This window comes from Salvelinus namaycush, chromosome 24 (genome assembly GCF_016432855.1).
Source record: "Salvelinus namaycush isolate Seneca chromosome 24, SaNama_1.0, whole genome shotgun sequence".
Taxonomy (NCBI): Eukaryota; Metazoa; Chordata; class Actinopteri; order Salmoniformes; family Salmonidae; genus Salvelinus; species Salvelinus namaycush.
In genome coordinates this window covers 12,271,565-12,287,975 of record NC_052330.1, presented here as the reverse complement: position 1 = coordinate 12,287,975, position 16,411 = coordinate 12,271,565, and the positions used below count along the sequence as shown (strand labels likewise).

Here is a 16,411-nt window from a genome sequence, read left to right as displayed (position 1 = left end):
AATACTTTCCGAAGGCATTGTGTGTATATATATATATATATTTTTTAAAGGAATACTCTCTCAAGTAATTGAATACTAATGTACGTTAGGATATTCGATTAACCGTGCCCATCCCTCTGTGTGTGTCATAGTCCTATTTGAACCTTGAAAGGCTTTGTCTGAATTAAATACTATTATCCATGTGACATGGCTACATACAAGTACTGTATATACAGTACAGTACATTCGGAACGTATTCAGACCCTTTGACTTTTTCCACATTTTGTTACGTTACAGCCTTATTCTAAAATGGATTAAATAAAAAAATGTCCTCATCAATACCCCATAATGACAAAGTGAAAACAGGTTTCTAGAAATGTTTGCAAATGTATTAAAAATAAAAAACAGAAATACCTTATTTACATAAGTGAATAGACACTTTGCTATGAGACCTGAAATTGAGCTCAGGTGCATCCTGTTTCTATTGATCATCCTTGAGATGGTTCTATAACTTGTTTGGACATGATTTGGATAGGCACACACCTGTCTATATAAGGTCCCGCAGTTGACAGTGCATGTCAGAGCAAAAAACAAGCCATGAGGTTGAAGGAATTGTCTGTAGAGAAGGGTACCAAAACATGTATGCAGCATTGAAGGTCCCCAAGAACACAGTGGCCTCCATCATTCTTAAATGGAAGAGGTTTGGAATCACCAAGACTCTTCCTAGAGCTGGCCGCCCGGCCAAACTGAGCAATCGGGGGAGAAGGGCCTTGGTCAGGGAGCTGACCAAGAACCCGATGGTCACTCTGACAGAGCTCCAGAGTTCCTCTGTGGAGATGGGAAAACCTTCCAGAAGGACAACCATCTCTACAGCACTCCAACAATCAGGCCTTTATGGTAGAGTGGCCAGACAGAAGCCACTCCTCAGTAAAAGGCACATGACAGCCTGCTTGGATTTGCCAAAAGGCACCTAAAGGACATTCAGACCATCAGAAACAAGATTCTCTGGTCTGATGAAACCAAGATTGAACTCTTTGACCTGAATGCCAAGCGTCACGTCTGGAGGATACCAAGCACCGCTCATCACCTGGCCAATAACATCCCTACGGTGAAGCATGGTGGTGGCAGCATCATGCTGTGGGGATGTTTTTCAGCGGCAGGGATTGGGAGACTAGTCAGGATCGAGGGAAAGATGAATGGAGCAAAGTACAGAGAGATCCTTGATGAAAACCTGCTCCAGAGCGCTCAGGACCTCAGACTGGGGCGAAGGTTCACCTTCCAACGATAATTAGCACACAGCCAAGACAACGCAGGAGAGGTTTCAGGACAAGTCTCTGAAGGTCCTTGAGTGGCCCAGCCAGAGCCCGGACTTGAACCCGATCGAACATATCTGGAGAGACCTGAAAAAAGCTGTGCAACAATGCTCCCCATCCAACCTGACAGAGCATGAGGGTCTGCGGAGAAAAATGGGAGAAACTCACCAAATACAGGTGTGCCGAGCTTGTGGCGTCATACCCAAGAAATTGAGGCTGTAATCGCTGCCAAAGGTTCATCAACAAAGTACCGAGTAAAGGGTCTGAATACTTTTGTAAATGTAATATTTTATTTTTTTATTAGCAAAAACTTCTAAAAACCTGTTTTTGCTTTGTCATTATGGGGTATTGTGTGTAGATTGATGAAATCTAAATATATTTTAGAATAAGGCTGTAACCTAACAAAACGTGGAAAAAGTCAAGGGGTACTGAATTCTTTCCGAATGTATTGTATAAAATTAGTAATTAATTGGAGAAGTCAAATTGCTTTGAATCTTTGAAGGAAAGATGTCTGGTCACGAAGGAATGAAGCAGTGTCTTCTTTCTCCTCTGTTGCCTGAAGCCTGAAACCTGTGTAATCATCACTTTAAAACATAAATTTTTAACCCCCAACACGCTGCCTTCACTTCAAAGGCTGACAGTTTCTATATCTGGAGAAAACATCATTAGCTATCGGCCTCATAAATATGGGAGCCGGCAAGCCCACCAGGAGGTTCAGCCTCTCTGATCTGAGCTCTGACTGAAGGCGTAAGGATTTCTGTCTAGCTAAGCTAGCTATAGCTACAGTACAGCCACTGCTGCACTCCGTCTGCTCCTTTCACAGCTCCAAACAACGCATTTTCAAAAGAAAAGCTAACGATTCAACAGAAAAGGGAACATCATTTTCTCTGGCTCTGCGTCAATAGTTCAGACTCTTTTCAAATGCTTCCCCATGATTACAGTTATGCCAGTTGTTTGAGTAATTGCCACAGTGCAGCAGGACCAATGACGTATACACCCTGGATTGCTGATGCTATGTATTGACCATTGAGAGGCTTTGAAGCCACCAGTCGGCCAAATTGGCACACCTCAGGAGGAGCAGTCCTCCATAGGAATGAATGGAATTCTACAGTATTTCAATGAAATGTTTCAAGGACAAAAATCTATGTATTTAGGATTTTTGTTGTTGTATTGGGGACAGTAACATCAGTAACAACTAAGTAAATAGTTAAACCTTTTTAAATTTGTTAGTTTTATGTTTAGCTCACATAGTATACAGTGGCTTATGAAAGTATTCGCCCCCCTTGACATTTTTCCTATTTTGTTGCCTTACAACCTGGAATTAAAATAGATTTTTTGGGGGTTTGTATCCTTTCATTTACACAACATGCCTACCACTTTGAAGATGCAAAATATTTTTTCTTGTGAAACAAACAAGAAATAAGGCAAAAAAACAGAACTTGAGCGTGTATAACTATTCACCCCCCAAAGTCAATACTTTGTAGAGCCACCTTTAGCAGCAATTACAGCTGCAAGTCTCTTGGTGTATGTCTCTATAAGCTTGGCACATCTAGCCACTGGGATTTTTGCCCATTCTTCAAGTCAAAACTGCTCCAGCTCCTTCAAGTTGGATGGGTTCCGCTGGTGTACAGCAATCTTTAAGTCATACCACAGATTCTCAATTGGATTGAGGTCTGGGCTTTGACTAGGCCATTCCAAGACGTTTAAATGTTTCCCCTTAAACCACTCAAGTGTTGCTTTAGAAGTATGCTTAGGGTCATTGTCCTGCTGGAAGATGAACCTCTGTCCCAGTCTCAAATCTCTGGAAGACTGAAACAGGTTTCCATCAAGAATTTCCCTGTATTTAGCACCATTCATCATTCCCTCAATTCTGACCAGTTTCCCAGTCCCTACCGATGAAAAACATCCCCACAGCATGATGCTGCCACCACCATGTTTCATGGGATGTCAAGAACAACATGGGATGTTGTTCTTGGGGTGATGAGAGGTGTTGGGTTTGCGCCAGACATAGCATTTTCCTTGATGGCCAAAAAGCTACATTTTAGTCTCATCTGACCAGAGTAGCTTCTTCCATATGTTTGGGGAGTCTCCCAGATGCCTTTTGGAAAACACCAAATGTGTTTGCTATTTTTTTCTTTAAGCAATGGCTTTTTTCTGGACACTTCCGTAAAGCCCAGCTCTGTGGAGTGTAAGGCTTAAAGTGGTCCTATGGGCAGATACTCCAATCTCCGCTGTGGAGCTTTACAGCTCCCTTAGGGTTATCTTTGGTCTCTTTGTTGCCTTTCTGATTAATACCCTCCTTGCCTGGTCTGTGAGTTCTGGTGGGCAGCCCTCTCTTGGCAGGTTTGTTGTGGTGCCATATTCTTTCCATTTTTAATAATGGATGTAATGGTGCTCTGTGGGATGTTCAGAGTTTCTGATATTTTTTTATAACCCAATCCTGATCTGTACTTCTCCACAACTTTGTCCCTGACCTGTTTGGAGAACTCGGTCTTCATGGTGCCACTTGCTTGGTGGTGCCCCGTGCAGACTCTGGGCCTTTTAGAACAGTTGTATATATACTGAGATCATGTGACAGATCATGTGACACTTAGATTGCACACAGGTGGACTTTATTTAACTAATTATGTGACTTCTAAAGGTAATTGGTTGCACCAGATCTTATTTAGGAGCTTCATAGCAAAGGGGGTGAATACATATGCACATACCACATTTCCAAATAAAAATCCATTCAAATTACAGGTTGTAATGCAACACAATAGGAAAAATGCAAAGGGGATGAATACTTTTGCAAGGCAAAAGTATGCATTAAGGTGTCTGTAATAAATAAGTGTGACACATTAATGTATTCATTAAAGAGGAACTGCACCTGCTAATTTGGCCTTGCTCCTCAAGAAACGCTGTCGGCCCCCCAAAAGAGAAAATAATATATATATAAACTCAGCGAAAAAAGAAATGTCCCTTTTTTCAGGACCCTGTCTTTCAAAGATAATCTTTGTGTCTATCATACAATAATCTTTGAAGACAATGAAGATCACAGATCTTCATTGTAAAGGGTTTAAACACTGTTTCCCATGCTTGTTCAATGAACCATAAACAATTAATCAACATGTACCTGTGGAGCGGTCGTTAAGACACTAACAGCTTACAGACGGGAGATAATTAAGGTCACAGTTATGAAAACTTAGGACACTAAAGAGGCCTTTCTACTGACTCTGAAAAACACCAAAAGAAAGATTCCCAGGGTCCCTGCTCATCTGCGTTTACTTGCCCTAGGCATGCATGAGGACTGCAGATGTGGCCAGGGCCAATTGCAATGTCCGTACTGTGAGACGCCTAAGACAGCGCTACAGGGAGATAGGACGGACATCACACCTGCGGGACAGGTACAGGATGGCAACAACAACTACCCGAGTTACACCAGGAACGCACAATCCCTTCATCAGTGCTCAGACTGTCCGCAATAGACTGAGAGAGGCTTGACTGAGGGCTTGTAGGCCCAAAAAATAGAAAATTATATATATATATACATATATATATATCTCACACACACACGCTACCAGTAAAATGTTTGGAGACACCTACTCATTCAAAGGTTTTTCTTTATCTTTTACTATTTTCTACATTGTAGAATAATAGTGAAGACATCAAAACTATGAAATAACACATATGGAATCATGTAGTAACCAAAGAAAAAGTGTTAAATAAATCAAAATATATTTTAGATTCTTCAAAGTAGCCACCCTTTGCCTTGATGACAGCTGTGCACACTCTTGGCATTCTCTCAACCAGCTTCATGAGGTAGTCATCTAGAATGCATTTCAAATAACAGGTATGCCTTGTAAAAGTAAATTTGTGGAACTTCTTTCCTTCTTAATGCATTTGAGCCAATCAGTTGTGTTGTGACAAGGTAGGGGTGTTATACAGAAGATAGCCCTATTTGGTAAAAGACCAAGTCCATATTATGGCAAGACCAGCTCAAATAAGTATTATTACTTTCAGACATGAAGGTCAATATGGAAAATGTCAAGAACGTTGAACGCTTCTTCAAGCGCAGTCGCAAAAACCATCAAGCGCTATGATGAAACTGGCTCTCATGAGGACCGCCACAGGAAAGGAAGACCCAGAGTTACCTCTGCTGCAGAGGATAAGTTCATTAAGAGTTACCAGCCTCAGAAATTGCAGCCCAAATAAATGCTTCACAGAGTTCAAGTAACAGACACATCTCAACATCAACTGTTCAGAGGAAACTGTGTGAATCAGGCCTTCATGGTCGAATTGCTGCTGCAAAAAAACAATAATAATAAGAGACTTGCTTGTAGGGCTGGGCGATATGGCTAAAATATCATATCATGATATTTTTATTTTTTTTTACAGTATTTTATGTTTTGATTAATAAAAGTTCTAAATGTGCTTTATGAGTAGTGCATGACCCTAGGGTGGAAACACATATATTCTAAATTACTTCAATGGGTCTTTCTCCATTCGGATTGTTTTATACTGTTCAATTCAACTTCTACCTAAAATAATTTCCTGCATTTCCTGCACTCATTTGAGATCATTTCCACACTGCCACGATATGGGCAAAAATACTAGGCCTTATTTTTAACCAAATGTTGCAATTGCGATTTAGATCAAAACACTTGGGTGAACTTTTGGAATCATGGAACATCGTTGTCATTCAACATTGTTGCATGTGCTGCATTGACCATGCAGACTGAACGAAAGTGTCTCGTGGTCAAGCAACAACAAATGCGCTCCTTGAGTGACAGGGGGTGGGACTGGGTCTGTGTGGAAAGCGGCATGGAGAGAGAGAGAGGGGAGAGGGATGACTCAAGTAGCGGAGTAAACTATAAAAATGGATGTTACACACGGCGTCTCACACTTAACAAACCAAACATTCAAATACCGTTCTAGAAGGTAAACCCAAACCGGTCCGTGTATAAATACCGGTATATAGTAAAATACGGTATACCGCCCAGCCCTACTTGCTTGGGCCACGAAACACGAGCAATGGACATTAGACCAGTGGAAATCTGTCCTTTGGTCTGATGAGTCCAAATTTTAGATTTTTGGTTCCAAACGCCGTGTCTTTGTGAGACGCAGAGTAGGTGAACGGATGATCTCTGCATGTGTGGTTCCCACCGTGAAGTATGGAGGAGGAGGTGTGATGGTGCTTTGTTGGTGACACTGTCAGTGATTTATTTAGAATTCAAGGCACACTTAACCAGCATGGCTACCACAGCATTCTGAAGCGATACGCCATCCCATATGGTTAATCAATGTGATTTTTCCAAAAAAGGTCAAGTATTTACCTCTCCATGGTTGCAGAATCGTATCTATTTTTGCAAACTTTCTATTGAAATGAATTGTGGTAAGTTAATTAATATTTTTTGAGATATGAATACCAAGCATGTCTACTACACCACCCGTGCCCTTTTTATTGGTAAACTACAAGGTAGTGTAAACACTGTCTTTTAACGATCCAATACGTAATATGGTACAGTACACACTGACTTGATTAGTTAAATAAAATAAAAAAACACTTGTCATAAGTAGGTTTTAATCCAGAGAGGCTAGAAAAGTGATCAAGATCTTCAATGAGACTTTGCAGGGATCAAGATTTATTTATTTATTATTTCACCTTTATTTAACCAGGTAGGCCAGTTGAGAACAAGTTCTCATTTACAACTGCGACCTGGCCAAGATAAAGCAAAGCAGTGCGACAAAAACAACACAGAGTTACACATAAACAAACGTACATTCAAGTTTGCGACTTAAGAAAAAACTTCAGTCATCGGCATACATTGACACTTTTGTTTTTATCCCCTGGATTTCTAACCCCTTGATGTTCTTGTTGGATCTAATTTTAATAGCTAGCATTTCAATGGCTATAATAAATAGATATGGAGATAACGGACAGCCTTGTTTTACTCCTCTTAAAAGCTCAATACGTTCTGAGAAGTAACCATTATTTACTATTTTACATCTGGGGTTGCTGTACATAACTTTAACCCATTGTATAAGAGATTCACCAAAATTAAAGTAATCCAGGCATTTTATATATAAATTGTAGTCATACTTTATCAAACTCATTTCCAAAATCTGCTATGAAGACCAGGCCCGGTATCGTTGATGTTTCATAATGTTAAATTGTTTCAAGTAACCGTTGTACATTATCTCCAAGATATCGTCCATGTAAAAAACATGTCTGATCAGGAGGAACAATATCTGGTAAAACCTTCTTTATTCTATGTGCTATGCATTTCGCCAGGATTTTCGCATCTCTAGAAATGTTTGGTGTAGCCTACTGTTCTCCGGGTATAATGCAAGATACATTTTAAGCAAAACATTAGGAAATTTAGCAGGCTATGTTCTTTCTATGATAAACATTAGAAATATGATGGCCATGGATCGTTTTTGCAAAAGACCTTGCTTTTTCATTGTAAGCTCATTTACTTTGTGGCTGCCAGCCAAATAGTGTTGCACTTTTCATCTGATGAAAATTAAGCTATTTTATGCGAAAACGTGTTGCACTAATGCATTTTATGTGAAGGAAAACTATAGTTGCAGGCCACGGATCCTATTGAAGTAAAAAAAAAACACTTGACTTTCAATAGAAAACAAGACTCCTGTCAATACACAGCTGGACTCACCTGTTTCTGCTTTCTCCCATTGTGCTATGTACAAACAAACATGACTGGCTCAACTGTTCTCGGGAACAACGGTAAGCTTCATAATGTAAAATAATGTGACACGTGAAATTAATAATGTGATCTACTTTATCTCCTAACGGATTGCACAAGTTGACTGCAGTTATTTGCTTAAAAAGTAGCTACAAATTTGTAAATGTATTGAAAAAATAGTTTTAATGGTATTGAATGTATTGAAAAAACATCCCATGGATATTTCCAAATACCCCAGTATACCGTACGGTATACCGCCCAAGCCTATTTTGGATACGGCAGTAGTTTGTGGGTGGAGGTGTGTGTATGCAGAGAGGTATGATCTAGACAGATGTACTTACATTTGATGCCCAGTAGCAGTGCCAGGTTAGGCTCCTTGCCCTGGGCCCTCTGGGTGAGGATACTACAGAGGGCCTTGAGGTCCAGCAAACACAGGGACATCTCCTTAAGTAAGGGCCCCGCCTCGGGCCCTTGGCCCCCGCTGCCCTGTCGCACCACCACGCCCTCCTCCACCTGCCTTCGGTTCTGTAGGAATACACACACACAGTGGAACACACACACTTAGAACACACACACACACTGGGTTTATTATTAAACGCTGACACTAATGCAGCAGAGCTCTGGAGTGTTCATTAAATTAATGTAAAACCCATTAAATCCGCCCCAATATTAAATAGGATTTTGCGCCAGTTCAAAGTAGATAAAGTGTTGCTGAATTGAAACACAAATTGGCAAAAATCTTTGCTGTGCTTAAAAGCGTCATTGTTGTTCTCTGTCACTGTCACAATGCATTAACAACAACACATTGTAAATAGCTAGAGAAGGGAGTTTAGTCGCTCACAATAGGAACACAAGCATTTCACGGACCTGCAATAACATCTGCTAAATATGTGTTTGTGACCAATACAATTTGATTTGATAAAAACGTTTTTGTTTTTATCATAACATGACAGCCGCGCTATTATTTCTAAACAGAAATGGATTTGTCCATTAAGGCTCCAGAGATTGTATTTTTGGATGAAACTGTGAATTTGAGAGAGAAATGCTGAAGAAGTGAGAACTGCCGCTGGCAGGCGGTGTCTAAAGCTGAGTGTGCGTGTGTGTGTGTGTGTGTGTGTGCATTTGTGTGTGTTACACTCCTTTGTAACCTGTGAGGATCATCAACACTTGCACAGCCTCTCATTGGTTCTGCTTTGAAACAGAATAGTTCAAATAGACACTTTAAAATGAGTCTCTCCAAATGTCTCACAGAACACCATGTAGTTTGGAATAATAATCACCATCCCTCAACAGGATAATGAGGCGTCATAGTAACACAAACACCCACAGAGGGGGCAGAAAGTTGTTGCAGGTGCAAAGTCATTTTAGGACCGATTATCCAAGATCCTGCTCTTCCAAGATGGAGGCCGTTTCACCACAAAAAAAAACTCTCTCTTTCATCTCAGTTTCACACCCAAAGGTGCTTACCACTTGTTGATGCCTGGAGTCAAATGTCCCTCCTCCCCTGTCATTCTTTCTACACGCTGCTGGGGACATAGTGTGCAGCTTAAGACCCAGCCTCCACAGAGCAGTGGAGTTAAAACCACCCATACTAGACACACCACACAGACTCATCTCATCTTGTCATATCTCACCGTCCCCGCGCCGACAGCCCTTTGAGTAGTCAGAGCCAGGCAACACTCCATCCCCTCACCCTCCACCCTCCCCCCCCCTCTCTCTCTCTCTCTCTCTCTCTCCAAACCAGCGACCTCGCTTTGTGGGAGCCGAGCCGGGGAATCTTCCAGCTGATAATTGCCTCTTGTGTCCCTGTCAGTGGGATAATGTATGATGCTGCGGCGCCAGCCATGTGTGCTCTCTAGCTCTCCTCTCTCCTCTGTACAGGAGACACACATGTGTGCTCTCTAGCTCTCCTCTCTCCTCTGTACAGGAGACACACACCTTGAGACGGGCGGGGGAGGTGAAGAATGACACCATGAATTCTAATAGGGTGTGTGTGGTAGTGGTGGGAGCTGGAGGGGCCATATTGGGTTATTCATGACTTGGCTGCTATGAAAAGATCTGAGGACAAAAAGGGTCACTAGAGGAACATAATGGGGGTGAATGGACCTCTCCATCACCAGCTAAACCTGGGACAGAGCTACTGTCTGACAGGATGTGTGTGTGTGTGTGTGTGTGTGTGTGTGTGTGTGTGTGTGTGTGTGTGTGTGTGTGTGTGTGTGTGTGTGTGTGTGTGTGTGAGATACTCCAATCTACCCTTGGTTCTAACATGCGTTCTTTGTCCTGATCTTGTCCTCATTCTGATTGTGCCCACATTCTTAGACAGGAGTAGACGATTAAAAGGCCCACTGTGAACTGATTTTGATCAGATCTTATAAGTGTAAACTTATAGTAAACGATCAGGACAAGACCAGGACGCGTGTTAGCGGAGGGTATAAACGGGGCTAAAGAAATGTCCGCTCATTGTTTGCTGTTCCCGAGAACAATTCTACTTTGCGACGTGTACACATTTGTAGTTAGTGTTTTAGGAGAGGCTGCGCGGGGCTCATCAGCGAGGGTCTGGTTACCTGGTGGAGGGTGTAGGAGAACGCATCCAGGTCCTCGTCCTTCTCCTGCAGCTGTTGCTGGAGCTCTTGGGAGAGACATCGCTCCTTCTGCAGCCTCTGCTCTACAGCCTGCAGCAGAACAATAAGACAGCCATCACATGAAACGCCCACTATGCTGTACGATGCACGGATGACAGTGATGACTGATCGTCATCCTCTTTTTAAACATTATCATCATCACCCACTCGCAGACACACTCAAGGACAGACACACAACATGACAACTACTAGACGACAATAGCACCTGATTGAAGCATACTGTTGACCCAAATTCAGTCTAATAATAAGGCTTACCGTCAGCTCAAGGGTCAGTTTTTCTATCTGGCTCTTCTGATTGTCTATCAGCTGAAAAAGACCAGAGCGGAATCGTAAACATCTGGTAGCTGTCAAGACTCAGCACTCTGAATGACCCTGTGTGTGCGCGTGTGTGTCTGCATTCGGCGTCTGACCTTGCTGGTGGTGGCTTGTTGTTCCTGTAGTCTTGCGTTCTCTACCTCCAGCTGCTTTAGGTCCAGCATGGGGAGCCGGACCCCGTCCTCAAGACACTGCTCCACCTTTTCCTGCAGGCTGGGGGAACCAGAGAGACACAACGTTAGGGCACTGTCTGTCATCAGCACAACCACAGCTAACCAGCTCCGTTTTAATCGCACTGTGACAATTAAAAACATGTTGCAATTGTATTTCTATTCCTTGGCCATACCTCTGCACAGCAGCCACCAGCTCCTTCTCCCTCTTGCACTGGGTCTCAATCAGGTCCTCTTTCTCCTGCAGCACGGTGCGGCCTTCCTCCAGGTTTTTCTCCAGACGAGCCACTGTGTCCTGCAGGCCCTGGGCCTTCCCCTGACCCTCCTCCAGCTGATAAACACACACAGCACATGGACATAACATTAGGACTGTACACACACAAACAGGCAAACACAACTAGATAAGACTCACCAAACCATACACACCAGTTTAGTGCACACAAACCCACACTATGCAATTTACATTGACTTAATTGTCTGGTTCTTATTGACCTCTGGTGGTAAAATGGTGTATTACACGATTACCATTACCAAATTGAATCTCATTAATTGTCTTGAAGAAAATTACACAAAGCAGGTTGACGATGATTTAATTATCATTACAGTTCAGATAGACAGGGCAAACACAATAGGAGACATATTAACTTAAGGTTGATCAGAGGTTATTAACAGACACTTGCTGTTAATTGACAGTATGAACTCCCCTGCCTCCTCCTCTTTCCCCTCTAGCACTACCATTAATGCAGCCTGAAATGGCTGATCTAATCAGGTCTAATGGGATTAAAGAGCTGTAATGAAGAGACGCCTCCGCTCCATTACCAGGTGTTACTGTAGCTTATCACTGAGACGCTAGCTAGCAGAGATGTTAGCTGGGGCTCACTATCTGGCCATGCTAGAGGGGGCAGACATAAGGAGCTTTCTGACCAGTGACCACAAATCCAATTTCAACCAATAACCTTAACCTTTAACCCTCACCCTCACCTGGCCTTTAAGCTAAATCTTAACCCTAAAACTAAATCAAGACCATACAGGCTAGCTTATGTACTTTCTCATCATTTTGGGGGTATTTTCTAACATGGCCATCAAATGACTAAGAAGCATAGCAGAGATTCTAGCAAAGATTCTAGCGGAGATGCCAGGCAAACGAGACCCCCTGAGATGATCCTGTGGCTGGACAGGGTCTCTACCTGCTGGGCCTGGGTCTGGACTTCATCCAGGGAAGGCAGATCAGCCAGGTACTTCTCCAGGGTCTCTATCCTCTGCTGCTTCTCCTGGTTCTGCTCACTCTCCCGCTGACACTTCTTCTTCAGGCTGTTGATGTAGCGGTCACGCGTCTTCATCTGGAGGGCAGGATAGAGGGTTGATTACATACATTAGGGTTAGGGTTGTGGCTAGGTTAAGTGTTCCAGGGGTGTACACATCAAGCTAGAGTTAGGGTTGTGAATGAGGCTGGGGTTAGGGTTGATCCAGGGTGTAGACATGAAGCTAGGGTTAGGGTTAGGGTTGAGGCTGGGGTTAAATCAAATCAAATTGTATTAGTCACATGCACCGAATACAACCTTACAGTGAAATGCTTACTTACGAGCCCCTAACCGACAGTGCAGTTTCAAAAAATAAAGAATAAGAGATAAAAGTAACAAGTAATTAAAGAGGAGCAGTAAAAAATAACAATATATACAGGGGGGGGTGCCGGTACAGAGTCGATGTGCGGGGGCACCGGTTAGTTGAGGTAGTATGTACAAGTAGGTAGAGTTAATTAAAGTGACTATGCATAGATGACAACAGAGAGTGACAGTGGTGTGGAGAGGGGAGGGGGGCAATGTGAATAGTCTGGGTAGCCATTTGATTAGATGTTCAGAAGTCTTATGGCTTGGGGGTAGAAGCTGTTGAGAAGCCTCTTGGACCTAGACTTGGCGCTCCGGTACCGCTTGCCGTGTAGTAGCAGAGAGAACAGTCTATGACTAGGGTGGCTGAAGTCTTTGATAATTTTCAGGGCCTTCCTCTGACACCGCCTGGTATAGAGGTCCTGGATGGCAGGAAGCTTGGCCCCAGTGATGTACTGGACCGTACGCACTACCCTCTGTAGTGCCTTGCGGTCGGAGGCCGAGCAGTTGCCATACCAGGCAGTGATGCAACCAGTCAGGATGCTCTCGATGGTGTAGCTGTAGAACCTTTTGAGGATGTGAGGACCCATGCCAAATCTTTTCAGTCTCCTGAGGGGGAATAGGTTTTGTCATGCCCGCTTCATGACTGACACAGTGTTCTTGGACCATGTTAGTTTGTTGGTGATGTGGACACCAAGGAACTTGAAGCTCTCAACCTGCTCCACTGCAGCCCCGTCGATGAGAATGGGGGCGTGCTCAGTCCTCTTTTTCTTGTAGTCCACAATCATCTCCATTGTTTTGATCACGCTGAGGGAGAGGTTGTTGTCCTGGCACCACACGGCCAGGTCTCTGACCTCCTCCCTATAGGCTGTCTCGTTGTTGTTGGTGATCAGGCCTACCACTGCTGTGTCATAGGCAAATATAATGATGGTGTTGGAGTCGTGCCTGGCCGTGCAGTCATTAGTGAACAGGGAGTACAGGAGGGGGCTGAGCACGCACCCCTGAGGGGCCCCTGTGTTGAATCAGCGTGGCGGATGTGTTGTTACCTACCCTTACCACCTGGGGGCGGCCCGTCAGGAAGTCCAGGATCCAGTTGCAGAGGGAGGTGTTTAGTCCCAGGGTCCTTAGCTTATTGATGAGCTTTGAGTGCACTATGGTGTTGTACGCTGAGCTGTAGTCAATGAATAGCATTCTCACATAGGTGGGAAAGGGCAGTGTGGAGTGCAATAGAGATTGCATCATCTGTGGATCTGTTGGGGTAGTATGCAAATTGGAGTGGGTCTAGGGTTTCTGGGATAATGGTGTTGATGTGAGCCATGACCAGCCTTTCAAAGCACTTCATGGCTACAGACGTGAGTGCTACGGGTCGGTATTCATTAGGCAGGTTACCTTAGTGTTCTTGGGCACAGGCACTATGGTGGTCTGCTTAAAACATGTTGGTATTACAGACTTGGACAGGGAGAGGTTGAAAATGTCAGTGAAGACACTTGCTAGTTGGTCAGCGAATGCTCACAGTACACGTCCTGGTAATCCAACTGGCCCCGCGGCCTTGTGAATGTTGACCTGTCTAAAGGTCTTACTCACATCGGCTGCGGAGAGCGTGATCACACAGTCTTCCAGAACAGCTGGTGCTCTCATGCATGTTTCAGTGTTATTTGATCCGGGGTATTGATATGAAGCTAGGGTTAGGGTTGGGGTTGTGGCTGAGGCTGGGATTAGGGTTGATCTGGGGTATAGACATGAAGCTAGGGTTAGGGTTGTGGCTGATCCGGGGTGTAGACATGAAGCTAGGGTTAGGGTTGTGGCTGATCCGGGGTGTAGATATGAAACTAGGGTTAGGGTTGTGGTTGAGGCTGGGGTTAGGGTTGATCCGGGGTGTAGACATGAAACTAGGGTTAGGGTTGTGGTTGAGGCTGGGGTTAGGGTTGATCCGGGGTGTAGACATGAAGCTAGGGTTAGGGTTGGGCTGGGGTTAGGGTTGATCCGGGGTGTAGACATGAAACTAGGGTTAGGGTTAGGGTTAAGCTGGGGTTAGGGTTGGTCTGGGGTGTAGACATGAAACTAGGGTTAGGGTTGTGGTTGAGGCTGGGGTTAGGGCTGATCCGGGGTGTAGACATGAAGCTAGGGTTAGGGTTGTGGCTGAGGCTGGGGTTAGGGTTGATCCGGGGTGTAGACATGAAACTAGGGTTAGGGTTGTGGCTGAGGCTGGGGTTAGGGTTGATCTGTGTAATATGCCCATTGCCCACCTTCTCCTCCAGCTTCTTGATATCCTCTGTGTATTTCTGGGTGTTCTGTTTGAGGAACTCGTTGAGGTGGATGACCTCCAGCTCTGCAGCGGCCAGCTTACGGCCCAGCTCCCCGTTGTCACAGCACAGAGGGCTCATCCTGTCTGGGACCTGCAGCTGGGGCTGGGGGTGGGGCTGGAGCTGGGGGTGGAGCTGCAGATGGAGCTGGGGGTGTGATTGAGCCACTGGACTGTCATATGGAGACTCCTGGAAAATAGAGGAGGATAGACATGAGTTGTCAGTCTTTTAAAGAGTTCCAGATATGTCAACAAATGGCTTCAGACAAAGCTTAAAAATGTTAACACATGGCCAGTTGTGTATAACAGTATACTGTACTAAGTCAGACAGTTGAGCTGTTAATGTATAGGTGAGGCTTTATTACCTTAGCTTTGAGTAGATAGGGGTCGTCACAGCGCCCCTTCTGGCTCTGGAGGACCTGTTGCGCTTTCAGCTCGTTCTCCCTGATCCGAGCATGGAGCTGTAGGATCTGCTGCTTCTGTCTGGAAAACACACATCCGACATAGAATGTCAGCAATACACCACAATGTATAGCAGAAGTAGCTATACTGATATCCAGGTAATACTTACACATTAAAAAATGAGGTACACATTCAAATATGCAATGGTCACACACAGTGCCACCTCTCTCCATTATGAATATTAGACAGGCTGGCAGTAATACAGAAAAACACAGCCAACAGGCCAATCAATGTGGAGCATATAGGACCATATATAATAATAGTATATAATAAGGCAGCTTGACTCAGTGTAAATCACTTAAATCTAATAATTCTCTCTTGTGAAGGGTGGGCCAGCTGGCTACATACTATCCCGATGAGGCAAGCACACTTTCCTCCCCTAAACCCCGCCGTGAAAAAAAGTCACATTTATAATCAGCTCCTAAATACCTGTGTCTCTTTGCTTTGACATTTTCTGCCTTTCAGCAAAATAAAAAGGGGAGCGTTGATAAATGCTACCGGATCGAGATAGGAATACTAAACGCTTGGTGATTAGGTTTGCTTTCGACTGCCACCTGGTGGTGAAATTTGCCCGTTTTCTCATTCATTTGAGTCACAATTGATGGAGACATTCAATAACGAGGCACACAATTGAGAAAGCCCTCACCTTAACACCAGCCTGCTGCTAACTCAACTCATGAAGTTACATAACGTTAGGAAACTGTTCATCCCATATCTAACAGCATGTTGTCGTATTCACAATAACACCAGTTGGCCAGGATATTGAGTGTACTAGATTGATCTCTCCAGTTCAAAGCGGGTCCGGCCTTTAATGTCATACCAGTTCACGTGTCGATGTGGCAGGGTAGTGTCTGTGTGCTGTGTGTCTCCTCTGTTTCTCTGCCTGTATTTCCTGCAGTAACCTCAGGGTGGGTGTGTGTGTGGGTGACCCTGTGCTGT

General features: G+C 44.0%; 1 protein-coding gene across 1 annotated transcript in view; it reads right to left on the bottom strand.

The window, feature by feature from the left end:
* Positions 1-16,411, bottom strand: part of LOC120019709 (centrosomal protein of 85 kDa-like) — a 67,582-nt gene that overhangs the window by 5,618 nt on the left and 45,553 nt on the right. The window contains exons 5-12 of the mRNA XM_038963111.1: positions 15,376-15,493; positions 14,955-15,200; positions 12,292-12,444; positions 11,281-11,435; positions 11,030-11,147; positions 10,875-10,925; positions 10,543-10,650; positions 8,320-8,503 (exon numbers count right to left, since the gene is read on the bottom strand). Of these exons, the coding sequence (XP_038819039.1) occupies positions 8,320-8,503; positions 10,543-10,650; positions 10,875-10,925; positions 11,030-11,147; positions 11,281-11,435; positions 12,292-12,444; positions 14,955-15,200; positions 15,376-15,493 (1,133 nt within the window). The remainder of the gene's footprint in view (positions 1-8,319; positions 8,504-10,542; positions 10,651-10,874; positions 10,926-11,029; positions 11,148-11,280; positions 11,436-12,291; positions 12,445-14,954; positions 15,201-15,375; positions 15,494-16,411) is intronic.